The sequence below is a fragment of the Schistocerca gregaria genome, chromosome 1, assembly GCF_023897955.1.
Source record: "Schistocerca gregaria isolate iqSchGreg1 chromosome 1, iqSchGreg1.2, whole genome shotgun sequence".
In the NCBI taxonomy this organism is placed as follows: domain Eukaryota; kingdom Metazoa; phylum Arthropoda; class Insecta; order Orthoptera; family Acrididae; genus Schistocerca; species Schistocerca gregaria.
In genome coordinates, this window is record NC_064920.1 from 376007510 (window position 1) to 376029795 (window position 22286).

Sequence of the window (22286 nt, forward strand, 5' to 3'; positions counted from 1 at the left end):
ACATTTTTCTTATTATTTACTTCAGTAAATTCTTGACAATGTTCTATGTCTCAACATAATCTCACATATCTGAGATTCTGATATTTATACTTTCAAAATTATGAGTTGAAGATTTCTTTAGTTAAGTACAAAACTTCCCAGGTAAATTTGGTAAGTAGCTTCCAAACTTGAGATCTTATCTACTTTTGTGGGTACCTACCTTGCTATTGATGCTACTTTTTAATTCTTCCCTTCAAGTTTTCTCAACTTAAATATTTCTTCTGCCTTCTTTAATATTTCAAGCCATATCACTATTCATGCTGCAGGTACTGTCTGGTACACAAGCTGATTAACAATAATTTCACTCAATAGCACTTCCCTACCAGTAGTAACACTAAAATCATTACAAAATCTTGGAAGAAAGAGTTGTGCAAAATGGTTACAAAATGAGTCACTATCCAAATTCTGGAGCTGGTACATAATATAGCTCAGCTAATTTGTTATACCAGCAGCTGCAAAGCTCAGCCAATGCTATTGTGTGCGCACAGTGACGTCTCAATGAGATGCTGCTTAGTCATTGTGTAGTCAGGTAACTGGTCAAGCACTGCAACGCATAACTGCGCTGCCAACGCGTAGTTTAATTGCCAACAATGCTGTCTGAAGTAGCGGCTGCACTTGTAAGCTAGAAAACAGTATGCAGTAATCTTTTGTTTCACTGCCCTATGTTTCTTGTGACTTACATACTGAGAAGTTGCTGAAGTATATAAATAATCCTGGTTGTTGAACAGGTTACTATGATCAACTAATTTTCTTCATTTCGAATGTTGTGATAATACACACTTGTATGGTTTTCATTAAATCACCATATAAGTTCGCCTGTATCTTCTTTGTTGCTGTAGGCAACATTAAATATGTTTGTTTTTTTGTGAAATTTCTTCTGGTTTTCTGTTGACACACTTATTTTAGCTCCACTCATCTGCATCCTTCACTTAGGATGCCAAAGTGTTTCAACAGGGGTTCTTGTGGTAGAACTGCTCCAAACAACTTCTGTATGTACGTCACCCTGATGGTGTTCGTAATAAAAGTTACCTATTCGATCTTGACAGTCACCTTCATGTGTTTTCTTCATGCTGTGGTCCAGCTAAGCAGTACCACTAATTTTGACCACCGAACGACTTCTCCGCCTGCAGAGGGTTGAGGACTGTAACAGATCTCTTAATTTGTAGCAACTTGCTACAAACTCATGTAACCATGATCTAAAGAACTCTTCTATGAGTAACTATTCTCATAACTCATTATAACATAGAACAGATCACTTATTGCAACAAGCTTGGAGCTAGTTTCTACATGATACTTCATCTCATGACATAATTGATGAGCCAGTACATCTGAGATTACTTCAAAAAGCTTTTGTTCCACTGTGAAGCTATTGTCTGGAATCCACAGCACCCACAACCCACGACTGCAAAATGCAAAAAACTTTTCCATGCAAGTAAAGGCCTTTAAGTGTGTGGCGCTTTCCCGCTTTGTAAGACTTGGAATCTTTGTTTTTTAAAATATATATATATATATATATATATATATATATATATATATATATGTGGGTTTTAAGGGAGAGGGTAAGGAGTCATTCCAATCCAGGGAGCGGAAAGACTTCCCTTAGGGGAAAAAAAGGACAGGTGTACACACACACACACACACACACACACACACACACACACACACACACACACACATATCCATCCGCACATACACAGACACAAGCAGACATATTAATATGTCTGCTTGTATCTGTGTATGTGCGGATGGATGTGTGTGTGTGTGTGTGTGTGTGTGTGTGTGTGTGTGTGTGTGTGTGTGTGTACACTTGTCCTTTTTTTCCCCTAAGGGAAGTCTTTCCGCTCCCGGGATTGGAATGACTCCTTACCCTCTCCCTTAAAACCCACATCCTTTCATTTTTCCCTCTCCTTCCCTCTTTCCTGACGAAGCAACTGCCAGTTGCGAAAGCTCGTAATTCTGTGTGTGTGTTTGTGTGTTTTGTTCATGTGCCTGTCTGCCGGCGCTTTCCCGCTTGGTAAGTCTTGGAATCTTTGTTTTTAATATATTTTTCCCATGTGGAAGTTTCTTTCTGTTTTATATATATATATATATATATATATATATATATATATATATATATATATATATATATATATATATATATATATATATAAGGTGGTAGACGAGCTTTTATTCTCCGCCCTGAGTTTCGACGATTGCATTTTCATACACTATCCAACGAAGTAAATACAAATTCCGTATTGCTCATCTTCGAATGTAGCAGAATTTCAATTTACTACGAAAATCCGACAGGCAAGACTGTTTGGGATGTTTGTCAATATGGCCTAGTCTACGTTCTGAATTTTTTTCCTACCTGTGAGAAGAGATGGTTGCTGATAGGAACCTGACAAAATGTGAATCACATGCAGTATTCTCTTCACCATAAGAAAGAATACGAATATAAACATTTTGCCATGTATTCTTTCGTGTTTGCTGCTATCTCATTTAAATCCCGTTTGCCTAATGAACTACGAAACTATAGAGAGACAACAGCAAATGCGGAAGAATATACATATCGTGTCATGTTTATATTCTTATTACTTTTAAACCTAATAGTGATACAGTCAGAAATGAAGCACAGCAACTGACTAGATTTTTAAATCTAAGATGACTAATTTCTGTGCACAATTTGATGTACTAAAGAAGCAGCCGCAAAGATTTTCAAATGGAGAAAAATGTTCACCTAACTCTTGTTCGGAACATCTTCTATCATACACAGTCTATTATTTGGTCCTTGTTAATCATTATCAAAGAAAGCAGCAGTGTAAGTAAGAACAAATGTTTTGCTGATTAGACGATTCCTCTCTTTTTTTTATATCGTAAGCGGCGGTAGCATACACAGAAGCAAGCCGTACTGCGAGCGGCTACAGGCCGTAACACGCACTATCAGAATGCGACAAATAATGCATGACACAGTACAGTAATGCATTTTCAGCTTAGTGTGACGTGAACACACATAACAAAGAAAACAGCGCTTATCAGATCGGAGCAAAATAAGCAATCGTTTCAAACCAGATGAAGCACGTGAAAAAGGAAGGGTACCAGTATAAACATGGACGGAGCGCCTGATGCATAGCAATGGCTACCTGGTAAAGCTTAACTGCTAAGCTTACGACTCAAACCAAACTACTGTAGCTGTATCGTCTTTCATTCAACCTAAATTGTGTCTCGTATTACAATGAACAGACTGTTTCGATTTGGAGGTGCGGCCTAAAACTTTTCTCTCCCCTTGAATTTCGAGTCTCAAATTTTATGTGCGGCTTAGATTCGGGAATTTTTTTTCCTTTATTTCTAGTCTTATTTTTCAGGTGCGGCTTCGATTCGAGTAAATACGGTAATATCAATGGGGCTACTCTGGGGAAAAGGTAGAGCTGGCAGAGGCTGCAAGTAAGATGAGGCTGGACATTTTAGCTGTTAGTGACATTCGGGTAAGGGGGTGAGAAAGAAGAGGAAGTGGGAGAATACAAGGTCTATCTGTCAGGAGTCAAAGCAGGAATAGCACAATGGGGTGTAGGGCTTTGCATCAGGAAATAAATGGAACCCAGCATAGTTGCAATAAGGTATGTAAACGAACGACTGATGTGGATAGATTTGACAGTGTCTAGCAAGAAAATTAGGATTGTGTCAGTATATTCACATTGTGAAGGGACAGATCAAGATAAGATGGATAGTTTTTATGAGGCACTCAGTGATGTAGTTGTTACGAGTAAAGGACAAGGACAGTGTTCTGCTCATGGGTGATTTTAACGCCAGGATTGGAAATCGAACAGAAGAGTATGAAAAGGTTATGGGTAAATTTGGAGAGGATATGGAGGCCAACAGGAACGGGAAACAACTCTTGGATTTCTGTGCCAGTATGGGCTTAGTAATCACAAACTCCTTTTTTAAACATAAGAACATTCACCGGTATACTTGGGAAGGCAGGGAAACCAGATCTGTCATTGACTATATAATAATAGACCAGGAATTCAGGAAGGCTGTGAGGGACACACACATGTATTCAGGGATTCTTTGATGACACTCATCATTACTTAATCTGCAGTGAAATTGGGATTGTGAGGCCAAAAGTGCAGGAGGTCAGGTCTATATGTAGGAGGATAAGAGTGGAGAAACTTCAGGATAAGGAAATCAGGCACAAGTACATAACAGTGATCTCCGAAAGGTACCAGTTAGTTGAATGTAGTCAATTACAGTCATTGGAAAAGGAATGGACAAGGTACAGGGACGCATTACTAGAAGTGGCTAAAGAATGTCTTGGAACAGTAGTGTGTAAAAGTAGGATGAAGCAAACAGCTTGGTGGAATGACACAGTCAAGGCAGCCTGTAAAAGGAAAAAGAAGGTGTGTCAAAAATGGCTACATACTAGAACTCTGGTAGAAAGAGAAAGTTATGTTGAAGAAAGAAACAAAGCCAAACAGATAATTGCAGCATCCAAGAAGAAATCTTGGGAAGACTTTGGAAAAAGGTTGGAGACTATGGGTCAAGCTGCTGGAAAACCATTCTGGAGTGTAATTAGCAGTCTTCGAAAGGGAGGTAAGAAGGAAATGACAAGTATTTTGGACAGGTCAGGAAAACTGCTGGTGAATCCTGTGGATGCCTTGGGCAGATGGAGTGAATATTTTGAAGAGTTGATCAGTGCAGGTGAATATATGATCAGTAATGTTTCAGATTTCGAGGTAGAATGGGATAGGAATGATGATGGAAATAAGATCACATTTGAGGAAGTGAAGAAAATGGTCAATATATTGCAGTGCAATAAAGCAACTGGGGTGGATGAAATTAAGTCGGAACTCATCAAATACAGTGGAATGTCAGGTCTTAAATGGCTACACAGGATAATTGAATTGGCCTGGGAGTCGGGACAGGTTCCATCAGACTGGACAAAAGCAGTAATCAAACCAATCTTTAAACATGGAAACAGGAAAGATTGTAACAACTACAGAGGTATCTCTTTAATCAGTTTTGTGGGTAAAATCTTCTCAGGTATTGTTGAAAGGAAAGTGCGAGTATTAGTTGAGGACCAGTTGGATGAAAATCAGTGTGGGTTTAGGCCTCTTAGAGGTTGTCAGGACCAGATCTTTAGCTTACGACAAATAATGGAGAAGTGTTATGAGTGGAACAGGGAATTTTATATATGCTTTATAGATCTAGAAAAGGCATATGACCGGTTTCCTAGGAGGAAGCTATTGTCTGTTCTACGAGATTATGGAATAGGAGGCAAACTTTTGCAAGCAATTAAAGGTCTTTCATGGATAGTCAGGCAGCAGTGAGAGTTGACGGTAAATTGAGTTCATGGTTCAGAGTAGTTTCAGGGGTAAGACAAGGCTCCAACCTGTCTCCACTGTTGTTTGTATTATTTATGGATCATATGTTGAAAACAACAGACTGGCTGGGTGAGATTAAGAACACAAAATAAGCAGTCTCGCATATGCGGATGACTTAGTTGTGATGGCAGATTCGATTGAAAGTTTGCAAAGTAATATTTCAGAGCTAGATCAGAAATGTAAGGACTAAGGTATGAAGATTAGCATCTCCAAAACGAAAGTAATGTCAGAGGGAAAGAAATATAAACGGATTGAGTGCCAAATAGGAGGAACAAAATTAGAACAGGTGGAGAGTTTCAAGTACTTAGGATGCATATTCTCACAGGATGGCAACATAGTGAAAGAACTGGAAGCGAGGTGTAGCAAAGCTAATGCAGTGAGTGCTCAGCTACGATCTACTCTCTTCTGCAAGAAGGAAGTCAGTACCAAGACTAAGTTATCTGTGCACCGTTCATCTTTTGACCAACTTTGTTGTATGGGAGCGAAAGCTGGGTGGATTCAGGTTACCTTATCGACAAGGTTGAGGTTACGGATATGAAAGTAGCTAGGATGATTGCAGGTACTAGTAGATGTGAACAATGGCAGGAGGGTGTCCACAATGAGGAAATCAAAGAAAAACTGAGAATGAACTCTATAGATGTAGCAGTCAGGGTGAACAGGCTTAGATGGTGGGGTCATGTTACACGCATGGGAGAAGCAAGGTTACCCAAGAGACTCATGGGTTCAGCAGTAGAGGGTAGGAGGAGTCGGGGCAGACCAAGGAGAAGGTACCTGGATTCGGTTAAGAACGATTTTGAAGTAATAGGCTTAACAGCAGAAGAGGCACCAATGTTAGCACTGAATAGGGGATCATGGAGGAATTTTATAAGGGGGGCTATGCTCCAGACTGAACGCTGAAAGGCATAATCAGTTTTAAATGATGATGATGAAGGATTAATTAGGATGGACATGTGATATATATAAAAGAAAGTCGTGTTAGTTACACTATTTATAACTCAAGAACGGCTGGACCGATTTGGCTGGAAATTGGTGGAGGTAGCTTAGAACCAGGAGACGGACATAGAATACTTTTTATTCAATTCGACCGCTGTAAAACGTGGTATAATAAAAACGCATCTGACATGGAATAACAAAACACAAATGACAGCTAAACGTCTACGACTAAGTATCAGTATATATCATTAATTAAAAATTTAAAGAAATAACTATTATTTCCTTTGAACCATGATTAACAATGCCGCGACCAAGACAATCGAATATTTCTCGACAAAGCCGTAATGCAAGAAGTTTACAAAACATTGTGAATAAAAGGACTGAAGAAGAACAACGAATCGCCCGTGAAGAGCACCGCGTTAGTATGGCTCAACTTCGTGCTTCTCAATCACAAGAGCAAAGTGAGGCAGCCCATGAAACAGCTCTGTTGGCAATGCGAAATCGCCGAGCAAACAACAGAGATCAACATGCAGATAATTTTTGGCGCACAAGAAGAGATTTATTACATGATGATTTGAATCAAGCAGCATTTAGATACGATTGCAGCACTGATTACTGCTTGCATCCTCGCGTTTGCATTGGGCCGATGGAGATTGTTAGTGATTATTACTGACTATTGGTAATGGTCGAGTACATGTCGAAGAATCGAGTGAATTGATTTCATTTCCTCATAATTTCTGTAGCTTTGTCTCATCAAAAGACAAACTTATCGACAAAGTATCCCCAAACATCATTACTAACTACAAAAGTAATGAATGGTTGAGTGAGCGAGCAATTTTAGCGGCTAAGAATAAAGATGAACTACATAATTCAGAATGAGATCATTGGTAAAATGCATTCATACAAATCTATTGACTGTGTAACAAATGAAGATGAAGCCACCAACTGATTGAATTTTTAAACTCCTTGGATGTCCTTGGCTTACCACCACACAATTTACGCCCAAAAGTTGGCTCCGTAGTAATCATGCTGCAAAACATAAACCAACCAAAACTGTGCAATGGTACGCGTTTGGTGGTAAGTAAATTGATGAACAATGTTATTTACACGACGATACTCAAAGGAAAATTCGGAGGTGAGGAAGTTCTCATTCCGAGGATCCCAATGATCCCAACCGATATGCCATTTGAGTTTAAAAAACTTCAATTTCTGATCTGTCTTGCATTCGCCATGACCATTGACAAAACGCAAAACCGATCCTTGAAAGTTTGTGGTTTAAATCTGGAATATCCTTGGTTTTCACATGGTCAATTATATGTGGCATGTTTACAGGTTGGAAGGCCATCTGCGTTGTTTGTTCTTGCACCTGATAATAAAACAAAAAATGTCGTGTATCACAAGGTACTTAATTGAAGAGTGGAAGCTATGCACCAAAAAACAAAGAATAAAGAACCATTAAAATACTTTATTTTTTATTTGTACTTCCTAATAAAAAATTGAACTTAACATCCAAAATCTGATTATTTATTGGCTTTAAGGCGGAACAGAGTTGGCCGGGTCAGCTAGTATTTGATATTGTTAGTAGCAGTTAACTCTGTGAGTTTTTGATATATAATCATCTTTTTCTCATCAGAAAGATCTTTATTTACTTTTTGTAGGAAAATAAAGTATGTACAAAAGATATAAAGCTGCACTACAAAATAATTGTGTTAAAATGATCTAAAACATTTTTCAAAGTTACAATTACAAAATTTTCTTCAAGAGACATATGAAGATAGTAGCAAAATAACTAAATTCAGGTACATCTAAGTATCAATACAATTTTACCAAATAAAGACACATCCTTAGTGCAAGCATAAAGTAAACATCACAACAAAATTACATCAATAAATTTTAAATGTTTTCAGACTATTGTATGAAAAGAACTTTATGCACACAATACTGCCATCAGTACTCCAGAAAAAAACTATTCTACAACCAATTCAAAACTGTCAATTGTTTCACACATGGAGTTGAAACACTTTGCCCATTCATCAGCTTCATTTGTCTGCAAGAAAGTAAAAGCAAGTAAATGTCAATAAATTTATACTGAACTGACACAAAGGTAGGAGAATCAAGCAAGTTGAAGTAAAAACAATTTTCAAGGTGTAGGAACATTAATACAAATTTATCTTTTAATGCATGAGACAATATGGAATCAGATTGCCTTCTTTCCAAAAGACAAATCAACAGACTAGGGTAGTAGCTAAGTTTAAATAAAAATGCATCCAGGCATCAGATATTATATATGCAGAAAAATAAAGGCTTCTAAGTGAAACTGAGTAGGATCGTATCAGTGCAACAAAGAAGAATATAAGATATATTCATACAGATTTATTCAGGAATTCCTATTTGCTCACATTTTTTTTCGGTGTGAGAGTGTAGAGGGAACACAGAGAATTAGTTGCACTTTACACACCGACTTACACAGAGTGGATAGTGATATACTGTCATCATGAGATGACTTCTGAATTGTCAGTTCTTACACAGGGAACCAAAGACTAAAGTAAAGGCAAACAAACAACAGTACAACTTGTAGCTGGAGGGGAAAAAAAAAAAAAAAAAAAAAAAAAAAAAAAAAAAAAAAAAAAAAAAAAAAAAAAAAAAACCACTCTGAGTTCATGTACATTTTGATCAGAAATTTGAAAGATTAATTTGGAAATAAGTTCTTTTTCATTACTAGGGTAAACCCTTGCCCTAGGAACAACAATTCTACAGACTTTTGTTACAAAAAATGGAATCAACAGCATGTGCAGTACAATAAAAACATAATTAAAGATCAAGGCAACCCATTGCACAATACTCAAAATATACAAATGAAAGCATTTTCCAAAAATTTGCCTGCAGTGTTTTTTTTAAATATTTAACTATAAAATGAAAATATTCAATGTATTAATCTACTCGACTAGAAAATGTCACCTTGGGTGGCCGATGTGTTCTTTTGTGCTTTTTTGGGACAATTTCTTCAGCTTCATCTTCAGAAGAATCTTTTAGCTCTTGTACTGGCTGCCTCAATCTAGTCCCAAGTCTTGGTGTTCCATAACTTTTTTGCACAACCTGTAATAATTGCAATTTACAAAATAAGCAGAACCCTTGTTCAAATTCATGTGCAGCTACGAAAACAGTTTTCGCCGCTAGTCACGATGCCCCCTCTCCACACACACACACACACACACACACACACACACACACACACACACACACACACACACACACACACACACATATATATATATATATATATATATATATATATATATATATATATATTTTAAAAACAAAGATCCCAAGACTTACCAAGCGGGAAAGCGCCGGCAGACAGCAACATGAACGAAACACACAAACACACACACACACACACAGAATTACTAGCTTTCACAACCGATGGTTGCTTCTTCAGGAAGGAGAGGGAAAGACGAAAGGATGTGGGTTTTAAGGGAGAGGGTAAGGAGTCATTCCAATCCCGGGAGCGGAAAGACTTCCCTTAGGGGAAAAAAAGGACAGGTGTACACACACACACACACACACACACACACACACACACACACACACACACACATATATCCATCCGCACATACACAGACACATGTGCGGATTATGATGCGGATGGATGTGTGTGTGTGTGTGTGTGTGTGTGTGTGTGTGTGTGTGTGTGTGTGTGCGCGCGCGCGTGTACACCTGTCCTTTTTTTCCCCCTAAGGGAAGTCTTTCCGCTCCCGGGATTGGAATGACTCCTTACCCTCTCCCTTAAAACCCACATCCTTTCGTCTTTCCCTCTCCTTCCTGAAGAAGCAACCATCGGTTGCGAAAGCTAGTAATTCTGTGTGTGTGTGTTTTGTTCATGTGCCTGTCTGCCGGCGCTTTCCCGCTTGGTAAGTCTTGGAATCTTTGTTTTTAATATATTTTTCCCATGTGGAAGTTTCTTTATATATATATATATATATATATATATATATATATATATATATATGGGGGGGCACGCTAAATGCTTCGGTCCACCATAGCCTCTCCACATGAAACTTTTATTGTGCACGTAGCTCAGAACTCTACAATTATTATTTTTGTCATTTTTCCTTGTGTGTAGAAATCAGTAAGTATAATTTACATCAAGAATATATGTAAACGGGGCACTGCACTGCACTGAAAATACTGGTAAAATGTATGGAGACATTTTAAAGAGGTTCTTCCTGGCAACCAGTATCTTCAAATGAAGAATTATTAAATTACTGTAGCACTGTTAGCAAAGTAAGTAATTAGTTTTTCTGCATATAAAAATTAGGCTTCACATTTGACACCAAGGAAGGGGGTGGTGGGAAGACCTATTTTGGTTTCCTTCAATAGATGCAATTTAGTATTACAATTATTGTTTCAAGAGGAATACATAGTTCTTTCATAAAATGATTTTTTTAAACACATTGCTCTTCCCAGAATTATCTGTAACACCCCCATTTAAAATCTGACTGTTAGAGATCGGATCATCTAGCATCGTTACAGGTTATTGCAGTAATCTGCACAAGTGGCCTCCACTGCAATCCATTTGCCGGTGCAGTAGGCACAAATGTATAATTTTATACTCACTTTTTGGTATGAGTAATTACTGCTTGTCATTACTCAGTATAATTTAGTGATTTACTGAGTATCAACCCACAGCAACAGGGTCGCACTCAGCCGATACAATATTTTCAGTACACCAATTCCTACTACACTATTCCAAGGATGACTCTCTGCTGACAGACAATAGCCCTCACTCAGCACTCTCAGCAGTCAACAACGGATTCTTTACCTATTCTCAATCTGTGTGGGCAAAATATGGTTTTCTCAGAGTTAAGGGACTATGCATCCCTTACATATCAAACTATGATAACTTAAGAATGACTTTCAGTTCCATAGAATTCAACATAGTGACCAAGAATGACTTGTTTTGGAGACTAACCTTAATACTGTCAATAAACTGCTGCAAACTTAAACAGGCTAAAATCTTGAATCTGAGAGAAGGGAGGGGGGTTGTCACACTAGGAGGAAAAAAACACACTAGACACATGAATTAAACTTCACGATAAGATCAATAAAAGCTTATTTAAAAATCAGCATGATAGCATGGAAAAGTGAATTATGGGTGATAAAACAACAAACGGTGTAAGATGTCGCTACACTGAGTGCACACAAGAAGTCCAAGTGAGACATAATTTTACACATTCATATGTAACTGAAGCAGTATCTGGCAACATCATTTTTGTTCTTAAGAAGCACTTTATATTTTATTAGTGTTATCTAAACAAAAGTGAATTTGTTACCTATTCTGGGATTCTATTTTGCCTCAGACAGAATAGATCTATATTCCTGAATGACTACCCCAGAATCCAAAGCATGGGATCCACCAACAGCAAGTTTCCTACTTAATGGCTCCCAGGGGCAACAAAAATTTGATTTTCAGTATTTCACATAATTATTTACTGTACTGAAAAATTTTAAATGCTGTCATAATCTACTCATTAAAAGGTATAATATATGGTAAAAGTTTAATACTAGACAAGTACTGCAGTTAGAAAGAGTGTGTTTTGTCTGAAGACAGTGCACAAATGCCCAGATTTTATTCACCCAGTAATTAGAGGAAAGAGCACTTATCGACTTTCAACAAACTTAAAAATAATTTCAAACCTTTACGAAACTTTTTCCCACTGACACACGCCACAAAATGACGAAAGGGAGGAAGTTTATTACATTTGTGCTGTTCATGCAGTAAAGCGGAAGTATCAGGCATGACGTTTTAATTTATTACTTCTGTTCTAATAACTATTTGCTATACTCTTTTCATACAGTATCTACATACTGTATATCACTGAATGTGCCTGCACAATTATATCATTGTACAACAGATAGTTCAGGAGATATGACATCTCAAACATTGAGATGTGTGATAAATTAGATTTTGCTTAAAATGCAGCGCATATTACTCAGTTTATATTCACTCAATGTTTCGTAATGAAAGCACTTACGGACTTCTAACAAACTCTAACCATAATTTAAAACCTTTCCTAAAAGGTCTACCATGTCATGTCACGCAGGTCATACTGCCCATCATCTCAGATTTTCATGAAACTTTGCACATTTGCTTGTAATTACAACATAAGAACTTGTGTAGTGTTGTTTTGCTCTCAGGCTAGAACTTTTTTTATATTTTTTTTTTGCTGGGGGGCGGTTGGGGTTTAGGGCGCAAAACATCTAAGATCATAACCACCCAATATAAAACCAGAGAATGCTGGGACCACAAGGGGAAAAACGGTTGCGAAGTCCAATACACAAAGGAAGAAAAAACAAATCTAAAATGTCAAGACATTACGGAAGAGTATCTAAAACATGTCGATAAGACACCGGAGACACCAGGTAGAAATCAAACCTCTTATCATATCACTGCTTTTTAAAAAACTTAAAAAGCGAGCCACAGCTCGCACTTCATCCACTAAAATGTCAGGCAAAGCAGGTGGCAGCCCAACCCTGAGACTTAAGTGGCTCAAATAGGGGCAGAGGACCAGGAAATGTCTGTCTGTTAATGGCTGGCTACAGAAAGGACAGCTGTGTGCACGATTGCCACTCAACAAGTGGCGGTGACTAAAGCGGCAGTGCACTATTCTCAACTGAGCTAACATTACTTCCTCAAGGCGAGACGGCCGTGAGGAAGTTGACCAGGCTGTTGGAAGAGGTTTGAATTGGCAGTGAACACACTCAACTTTTGTTACATATCGAAGTGCATTGGTTGTCAACAGAAAAAGATCTACGTCATTTCGTTGAGCCATATGTTTAAGTCCGCTTATTTCTTTCAGACAAGCAACATTCTCTTTCAAGCAAGAAATTGTTTGATTTTGAGGGGTTGTCTACAGTGACCTATTTGGCGGATATTTTCTCCTTTCTTAGCAAACTTAACTTAGGCCTGCAAGGACGAAATGTTAATCTTTCAAGGTTGAGATTAAAGTAGAAGTTACCACAAAGAAACTACAGATGGGGCAGTACGAGTACACAACAATAAGTATTCATCATTTCCAGTCCTCAAGGACTTCACTGATTCTTCAGGTGAAGAACTCATGCACAAAAAGTTGTAGGACACTTCAGAACATTAGCTGCAAGTTTTCAAGAATATTTCCCTGTTCCACAACCTGGTAGTTGTTGGATTGAGAATAGTTTCACTAATGTAGAAATCCACAAAATACAAGGTATACGTCTCTCAGATATAGAACAACTATTGGAACTATCCTGCAATACTTCATGGAAAAATACTTTCAAAGAAAATGAACTTTGTAGCTTTCGGATGTGTATGAACAGCTGTATAAAAAGGCATTGCAACATTTGATGCCTTTCCCCCTAACTTACATATATGAGCACACCTTTTCTGCTCTCTGTAGTATTAAAATCTTAAAAGTGAAATCATCTTAATGTGGAATCGAATCTAAGATTGATGGTGACAAAACCTATTCCAGATTTCAATGGAATTATGGAAAAACACTAATAATTTCATTCCTCACACTGCTCTGCCACAAATAAGTACAGGATTTGGGGAATTCTTGTAAATTTCACACAGCTATGGCTGGAAAGTAGTAGTAGTAGTAGTAGTAGTAAAGGGACCAGCTGTCACATCAGATGACAGGAGTGGGCAACAGTAACATTTTGCAAATGAATCCGCAAGGCAGGTTACAACACTACTTACAAGCTAGAATGCATAAACGCAATTTATGTTATATGACTTTTTAGTGAAGTAAGTACCATAAAATTATGGAGTTTACCTTCTTTTGCGGTGAAGAAATTGCTACACATTCCTTGTGTTTCTTCTGCAGTTGCTGATGTTCACTTTCATATTTTTCATCATCTTGAGACTCGTGAACTTCATCTTCAATATCAAATATGGCGGGTGTGATGGTTTCTTTAACTGGAGAACTGGCAGGAATACAGGGTTTTCTTTTTAAAGTACTGCCTGAACTTTCGGTTTTTCCACTCAGATTTGTTACTGCAGCAGGTGTGTTTCCAACTGTTTGGAGGAATTTTCTTTTTTTAACTATTGAAAGGGCAGGGAATCTGAAAGGCTGTGATGCATCTTTCTTTTGACTGACATCTTTGGGGGTTGAACACTGAAATTTCCCCAGCTTATGAGAACTTTTAGTAAATGTCTTAGCTGGTGAGAAATCGTCTTCACTCTCAGCATCATCATCAAAACCAAAACAATTTGAAACATCTAGATTTCTTTGTGTTTTGTCACATTGTTGCTCAGTTGTATCAGATGAAAAGGAGGGCTGTACATTTTCACAATGACTTATTTCAATATTTTCCTTTTCTGCATTAAAGGATCGAGCAGCCACTTGTTTGGCTGGAGTTTTCTCTGTAACTGGAACTGAATAATTGTTTTTTGAATTACCTGCAGTATGTGCTGGACTAAAGAATGATAGTAGTTTCCTTGATATTTCATTTTCTTTCATTATTGTGTCCGGCTTACCACATTCTGAAACTGAAGAACATATCGGATTTACTTCAGTCGTACACGATCTAAGTGACTTTACTTGTGATGATGGATATAATGAAGACAGAAGGTTCCGCGTGTCACTTTTCCCATTAATTTTGGTGGGTGTATTAAGGACTTGCACAGTTTCCGGAGAACCAACATTTTTAGTACTACTGTTTGGTGTGCAGTGTTTCATTCGCACTCCAAGGCTAGACTTTATTATTTCATCACCTGAATGATTGTTTAAGTGCACTGTCTTCATTTTCATCTTGGCTGTATGTAAAACATTTGAAAATGACTTTCCAGAAGAAAGGTTCAACTCTTTACTTCCTAACCTATTTTTTGGGTTTGATTCAGGTATCAAATTTTTGGAAATTTTATCTTGTAGTGGTTTTCTCTTCTTCTTTGCTGGTAAAACTTCTTCTGGAGAATCTATGATCTTTCTCTGTACACGTTTTCTTTTACTTTGTTTCTTGGTCTTGGGTTTATTTTCATTAACTTCGCCCTCATCTAATACAAACTCATACACATCTTCATTTGCTTCATTTTGACTAGTTTCACTCTTTTTCATAGTGTCCTTTGTCTCTTTGTGGTTAAAGGAAAAGGAGTCAGGCAAGTTTTTTCTAGACACCATCAAAGGATTAGTTACTGAACATAACCTGTTCTTAGAATTTTGGTACCCAATTGGCGCATAAACAGAAGACTTAACATTTGCCACACAGCTATTTGTTTTGTCACTCAGCACACACCTTGATGCAGAAATATTTCGTGTCTCCAATTTACTGATAACATTTGGTTCCCCCTTCTTCTTTGAACAGCCAGCAGCTATCCTCCTTGTATATCTGCTGCTGGAAACTAAGTCACCTGTAATGTGCAAACATTTCCCATTTTAATCAGTTCCGTATAAAAACAAAAGTTTTGAAAGTTCATAAATCTGCTGCATCAAGTTAAGGTCATTGTACAGAAACAAAATTGTGTTGTGCAGTAAAGTGAATGTTCGAATGACTGGAGAAGTGGCGTGTGCAACATGTCACTTTGAAGATAACAGTGATTCAATATTTGACAACATTAAAACAGAGACAATCTATGCTCGCAAATAACTTTTATTCGATGACTGATTTCAATCATTATGATTATCATCAGATTGATCTAAAAAACAATGTGCATATTTATAAGTGAAAGCATTAGGATGACAACAGGAACATTGATATTATCTGGCAACCATTTAAGGAACAACGTACCTACCTCCTTGAGGTTAAGAAAATCAGCAAATAAAATAGTCTGCAGGACAAACACAATATTGTGATTTTGATCTATTATTACACTATCCTACCAATACAGAAGAATCAGTTAATATGATGAAATTTTAATGCACAGTCGTGGACCATGCTGTAGGGCCATTGTTAACACACTGTACTTAACAGATGCTCCACAGAAAGCCAAGAGGGATTGGCTGCTAGGTATCGTTAACTGTAAGCACTGTTTACAACGGCTCATTATAAAGCGTGAGATACACTGAAGCGCCAAAGCAACTCATATACACATGTGTATTCAAATACAGAGATATGTCAGCAGGTAGAGTACGGTGCTTCAATTGGCAACGCCTTTGTATGACAACAAGTGTCTGGGGCAGTTGTTAAATCGGTTACTGCTGCTACAATGGCAGGTTACCAAGATTTGAGTGATTTTGAACATGGGTGTTATAGTCAGCACCTGAGCGATGGAACACAGCATCTCTGAGGTATATGAAGTGGGGCTTTTCCCGTACAACCATTTCACAAGTGTACCATGAATATCAGGAGTCCAGTGAAACATCAAATCTCTGACAATGCTGTGGCTGGGAGTGACTGAAGAGAATCATTCACCATGACAGAAGTGCAACACTGCCACAAATTGCTGCAGATTTCAATTCTGGACCATCAATGTGTGTCAGCTTGTCAACCATTCAATGAAACATAATGGATATGGGCTTTCGGAGTCGAAGGTCCACTCGTATACCACAGATGAATGCATGACACAAAACTTTCCATCTCACCTGGAACTGTCAACACAGACATTGAACTGTTTATGACTAGAAATGTGTTGCCTGGTCGGACAAGTCTCATTTCAAATTGAAAAGAGCGGATGACATTTACAAGTATGGAGACAACCTCATGAATCCATAGACCTTGTATGACAGCAGAGGACTGTTCAAGCAAGTGGAGGCTCTGTAATGGTGTGGGGCATTTGCAGCTGGAGGGATATGGGACCCTTGAAACACCTAGATACGAATCTGACGGGTAGCACGTACATGAGCAACCTGTCCTGATCACCTGCATCCATTGTGCATCTGACAGACTTGGGCTTCCAACAGGACAGTGTGACACCACACATCCAGAAATTCTACAGAATGATTCTCGGAACACTCTTCTGAGTTTAAACACTTTCGTAGGTCACCGAACTCCCCAGACATGAACATTATTGAGCATAACTGGGATGCCTTGCAACATCCTGTTCAGAAGAGATCTCCATCCCTCCACCCCCTCGTACTCTTGCAGGTTTATGGGCAGCCTTGCAGGATTCATGGTGTCAGTTCCCTCCGGCACTACTTCAGACATTAGTTTAGTTCATGCCATGTCATGTTGCAGCACTTCCACAAAAGGCAGGTGTACCAGTTTCTTTGGCTCTTCAGTGTATAATGTTTAACATTCTACACAAAACAAAACAAGATGGGTTAAATACATAATTTAAAAAGGGCTGGAGCTTAAACATGGGTCAACAATAAAATGCCAGTTAAAATTATAAATGCTAGCTCCCAAATAGGTGTCTGTGACATACATAGCACATAATGTAGTTAGTTAAAAGCAGTATCTGAAAACACAAAAAAGCCATAGGTATAACAGGCTTGTGAAAACAAGACCAACGAATTGCTAGCTGCACGAGGCCAGTGAAAGAAGCAATTGGACAGGGAACATCGGGACATGAGAGATCTACAACAGCCTGTCATACAGTCAAAATCAGGTGTTTGGTGTAAATTCATTTTGTTCATTCAGAAGTTTTGTGGACTGGTGTTTCTTATTCCCATAGTTCTCTATTTCTTTCAAAAGCCTCAATAAGCAGGCATTTGGCTCAATGTATGACTTACTTATAATGTATCTATGATGGCACAGTAGGTAGGCTTGTGTTCAGATGTCCAAAACACAGTTTTGTACTGCAGATGTGTATGTTTCCTAAACCTAATATTAAAGTTTAGACATATCTGTCGAATTAAAATTTGTCACTGTCGGAGCAATCTATTTTACAGAAGTGAAACTGAAATTTTTCAGTAAACGTCATCTGGACAAAATTTGTGTTACTATTTACTGCTCCCTGTGCTTGAGTATTTTATGTTCTTTTTTCTTTATCTCATAATAAAGTAGTATGTCAAAGCTCTCTGTGTACTCATTTACTACAGTATGTTTAGTTCTTTAAGTATTTCTTGGCTTTCTAGTGGAAAGTGAATAAGTCAGTAATCCACAGAATGAAGGGGGGAAAAACAACAACAAAAAAACAAAAAAACAAAAACCCGCATTGTATGGCAGGAATAATGCTATTGGTGTCCTTAGATTTCTATAAATGTTGAATATATTACTATTGTTAGTTTTACTATCCTCAGGTTTCAAATTGGGTCTTAGACACAAGACGGGTAACAAACGTAATATATTTTCAAATTTGGGCATCTATAAAATACATCGTGATGATTGTCAGAAATTTTATATTGTGCAGACAGGTGGAAACTTTAACATTAGGTTTAGGGAACATACTCATCTGCAGAACAAAACTGCATTTGGACAACATCTGAACACATGCATACAGTGACCAACATAAATATATTACAAAATGTAAGTCATACACACTATGCCGAAGGGCCACTTATTGAAGCTTTTGGAAGAAACAGAACTAAGGGAATAAGAAACATGAATCCATAAAACATCTTAATCAACAAAACAAAATGACACCGAATGCCTGTTGTTGACTATATGACAGGCCACTGTAGTTCTCACATGTTCTGGTATTCTCTGTCCAATTGTTTCTTCTGGTGACCTTGTTCTGCTAGCATTTTTGCTGACTGTTTCCGCAAGCCAATTGTGCATGTGGCCTTCAACTATCTTCATTATGTGACACATATTTGACAGCCACCTATTCGAGAGCTGGCTTTTATAATTTTCATTAACACTTTATTGTCAACCCATGTTTAAGCTCTAGCATTTCTCTTTTACTTTTTAACTCTTCCTGGTTTGTTTCATGTAGAATGTTAAACATTATATAACTAAATTTATAACAAGTCATTGTAAATAGTGGTTACGGTTAACAGCATCTAGCAGCCACGCACCCTCGACTGCCAATACTGCAGCCATTACGCACACAGTGTTAATGACAGCTCTATCTCATACGCCACGATTGTTTATTACAATTTTAGCATAGTTTTCTACTCTGTGATGATGCCAGTCAAGACAGTAAATTTTATTTAGTCTTTTATTAAGCTCAAGAGAGAGTTATGTAGTTTCTAGATGGTTCTCAGATAACATGAACCAATGCTACTGCTTAAAATGTTATCATAATGCTCTCACTCATTCGTTTTTAGATCAAGCTGATGATTGTAACAAACAAAACAAGACACAGAATAAAACACACATTTCCCATCACATACTGTGTTGATTTTCATATACTGACTGTACAGCAGTGACAGTGCTGTTTGTAGCTTCAAGAACAGGTAGTGGCTCAGTTAACAGTGTCTATACAAAATGTTAAGAGATTATGTAATAAATTAAATGCGGTGGAATGAAAGAATGTAAGTGAAAATTGTCCAGATATGCTGACTATGCCATGTTGGTGAATGTTGCTGCAGTATTCAATCCAAAGACTGATTTGATGCTGCTCTCCATGCTACTCTACCCTGTTCAAGCATCTTCATCTCCAAGTTACTGCAACTTACATCCTTCTGAATCTGCTTAGTGTATCCACCTCTTTGTCTCCCTCTGTGATTTTGACTCCCCCACTCTTCCCTCCAACACTAAATTGGTGACCCCTTCTTCTAGTCAAGTTGTGCCACAAATTCCTCTGCTCCCCAATTCTATTCAGTAACTCCTTGTTAGTTATGTGACCTACCCATCTAATCTTCAGCATTCTTCTGTAGCACCACATTTTCAAGGCTTCAATTCTCTTCTTGTCTACACTGTTTATTGTCCATGTTTCACATCCACACATGGCTACACTCCATTCAAATACTTTCAGAAAAAACTTCCTGACACTTAAATCTATACTTGATGTTAAACTTATCTTCTTCAGAACACTTGCCTTGCCACAGCCAGTCTACATTTTATATCCCCTCTACTTCGGCCATCCACATTTATTTTACTACCCAAATAGCAAAATTCATTTACTAATTTAAGTGTCTCATTTTCTAATCTAATTTCCTCAGCAGCAGCTGATTTAATTCGACTACATTCCACTACCTTTGTTTTGCTTTTGTTGATGTTCATCTTATATCCTCCTTTCAAGACATTGGCCATTCTGTTCAACTGTTATTTTAAGTCCTTTGCTGTCAGTGACAGAATTACAATGTCATTGGCATACCTCAAGGTTTTTATTTCTTTTCCCTGGATTCTAATTCTTACTCCAAAATTTTCTTTGGTTTCCTTTACTGCTTATTCAATGTACAGATTGAACAACATCGAGGATAGACTACAACCCTGTCTTCCTTCTCCACCACTGCTTCCCTTTCATGCCTTTCGACTTATAGCTGCCTTCTGGTTTCAGTACAAATTGTAAATAGCCTTTCACTCCCTGTATTTTCCCCCTGCCACCTTTAGAATTTTAAAGAGAGTATTCCAGCAAACATTGTCAAAAGCTTTCTGTAGGTCTACAAATCCTGTATACATAGATTTGCTTTTCCTTAACCTGGCTTCTATGAGAAGTTGTATAGTTAGTATTGTCTCCCACGTTCCTGCATTTCTATGAAATCGAAACTGAACTTCTCTGAGGTCAGCTTCTACCAAGTTTTTCCATTCGTCCATAATGACTGTGTTAGTATTTTGCAACCATGACTCATTAAACTGATAGTTCACTAATTTTCATACGTTTCAGCACCTGCATTCTTTGGAATTGTTATTATTATATTCTTCTTGAAGTCTGAGTGTATTTCGCCTGTCTCATACAGCTTGCCCACCAGATCGAAGAGTTTGGTCATGGCTATCAGTAGTTCTAACAGAATGTTGTCTACTCCTGGGGCCTAGCTTCGACTTATGTCTTTAAGTGCTCTGTCAAACTCTTCATGTAGTATCAATCTTCCCTCTCACATCCATCTAAATCCTCTTCAACTGCCATAATATTGCCCTCAGGTACATTGCCCTTGTATAGAGCCTCTATATAATCCATCTTTCTGCTTTCTCTTTTTTGCTTAGGACTGGTTTTGCATTCATACGGGTTGTTCCCACTTCTCCAAAGGTCTCTCAAGTTTCCTGTAGGTGGCATCTATGTTACGCCTAGAGATATATATTTCTACATCCTGACATTTGTTCTCCACCCCCCCCCTCAGCCATATCACAATTCCTGTCCATCTCATTTCTGAGTCTTTCTACCTACTTGATCCTCTGTAACTTCACTATTTCTCAAAGCTATCCATTCTGATTCTACTGTATTCCTTTCCAATGTTCTTGTTAATCATTCCCCAATGCTCCCACTGAAACTCTCAACAATCTCTAGTTCTTTCAGTTTATCCAGGTCCCATCTTCTTAAATTCCTACCTTTCTCCAGTTTTAATCTGCAGAGCATAGCTAATAAACTGAGCTCAGATCCACATCTGCCCCTACAAATATCTTACAATATAAAATCTGGTTCCTAAATCTCTGCTTAATACACACATAAAAAAAAGTTTTGTATCACCTTGGTTTCGAGAGTTCCGGTACCTGATAAAAAAAAACTGGACTAGAGATCAACATAAACATCATTTCTGCCCTTTTTATTGCTCATGAAAACCACACACAGCATGTTGTACCCACCATGCAGTCAGACCTCAGAGGTGGTGGTCCAGATTGCTGTACACACTGGTACCTCTAATACCCAGTAGCACATCCTCTTGCATTGATGCATCCCTGTATTCGTCATGGCATACTATCCACAAGTTCATCAAGGCACTGTTGGTTCAGATTGTCCCACTCCTCTACGGCGATTTGGCATAGATTCGTCACATTGGTTGGTGGGTCACGTTGTCTATAAACAGCTCTTTTCAATCAATGACAGGTATGTTCAACAGGGTTCATGTTGGCCACTAGTCAAGCGATGTCGTTATCCTGAAGGAAGTCAATCAGTCGCAAGATGTGCACGACAGTGGTGCAAATTGTCGTCCATGAAGACGAATGCCTCGCCAATATGGATGCACTATTGATCAAAGGATGACATTCACATAT

At 38.0% G+C, this 22286-nt stretch overlaps 1 protein-coding gene across 2 annotated transcripts in view; it reads right to left on the bottom strand.

Annotated features, from left to right (window-relative positions):
• Nucleotides 1-7861: 7861 nt before the first annotated feature.
• LOC126347374 (uncharacterized) overlaps nt 7862-22286 on the bottom strand; it is a 53562-nt gene continuing 39137 nt past the window's right edge. Inside the window, exons 3-5 of one of the 2 annotated variants that reach the window (XM_050002265.1) lie at nt 14150-15723; nt 9294-9431; nt 7862-8382 (exon numbers count right to left, since the gene is read on the bottom strand). In XM_050002265.1, coding sequence (XP_049858222.1) covers nt 8302-8382; nt 9294-9431; nt 14150-15723 — 1793 coding nt within the window. In that variant the 3' untranslated portion in view covers nt 7862-8301. The remainder of the gene's footprint in view (nt 8383-9293; nt 9432-14149; nt 15724-22286) is intronic. The other variant, XM_050002266.1, reaches the window with a different exon arrangement.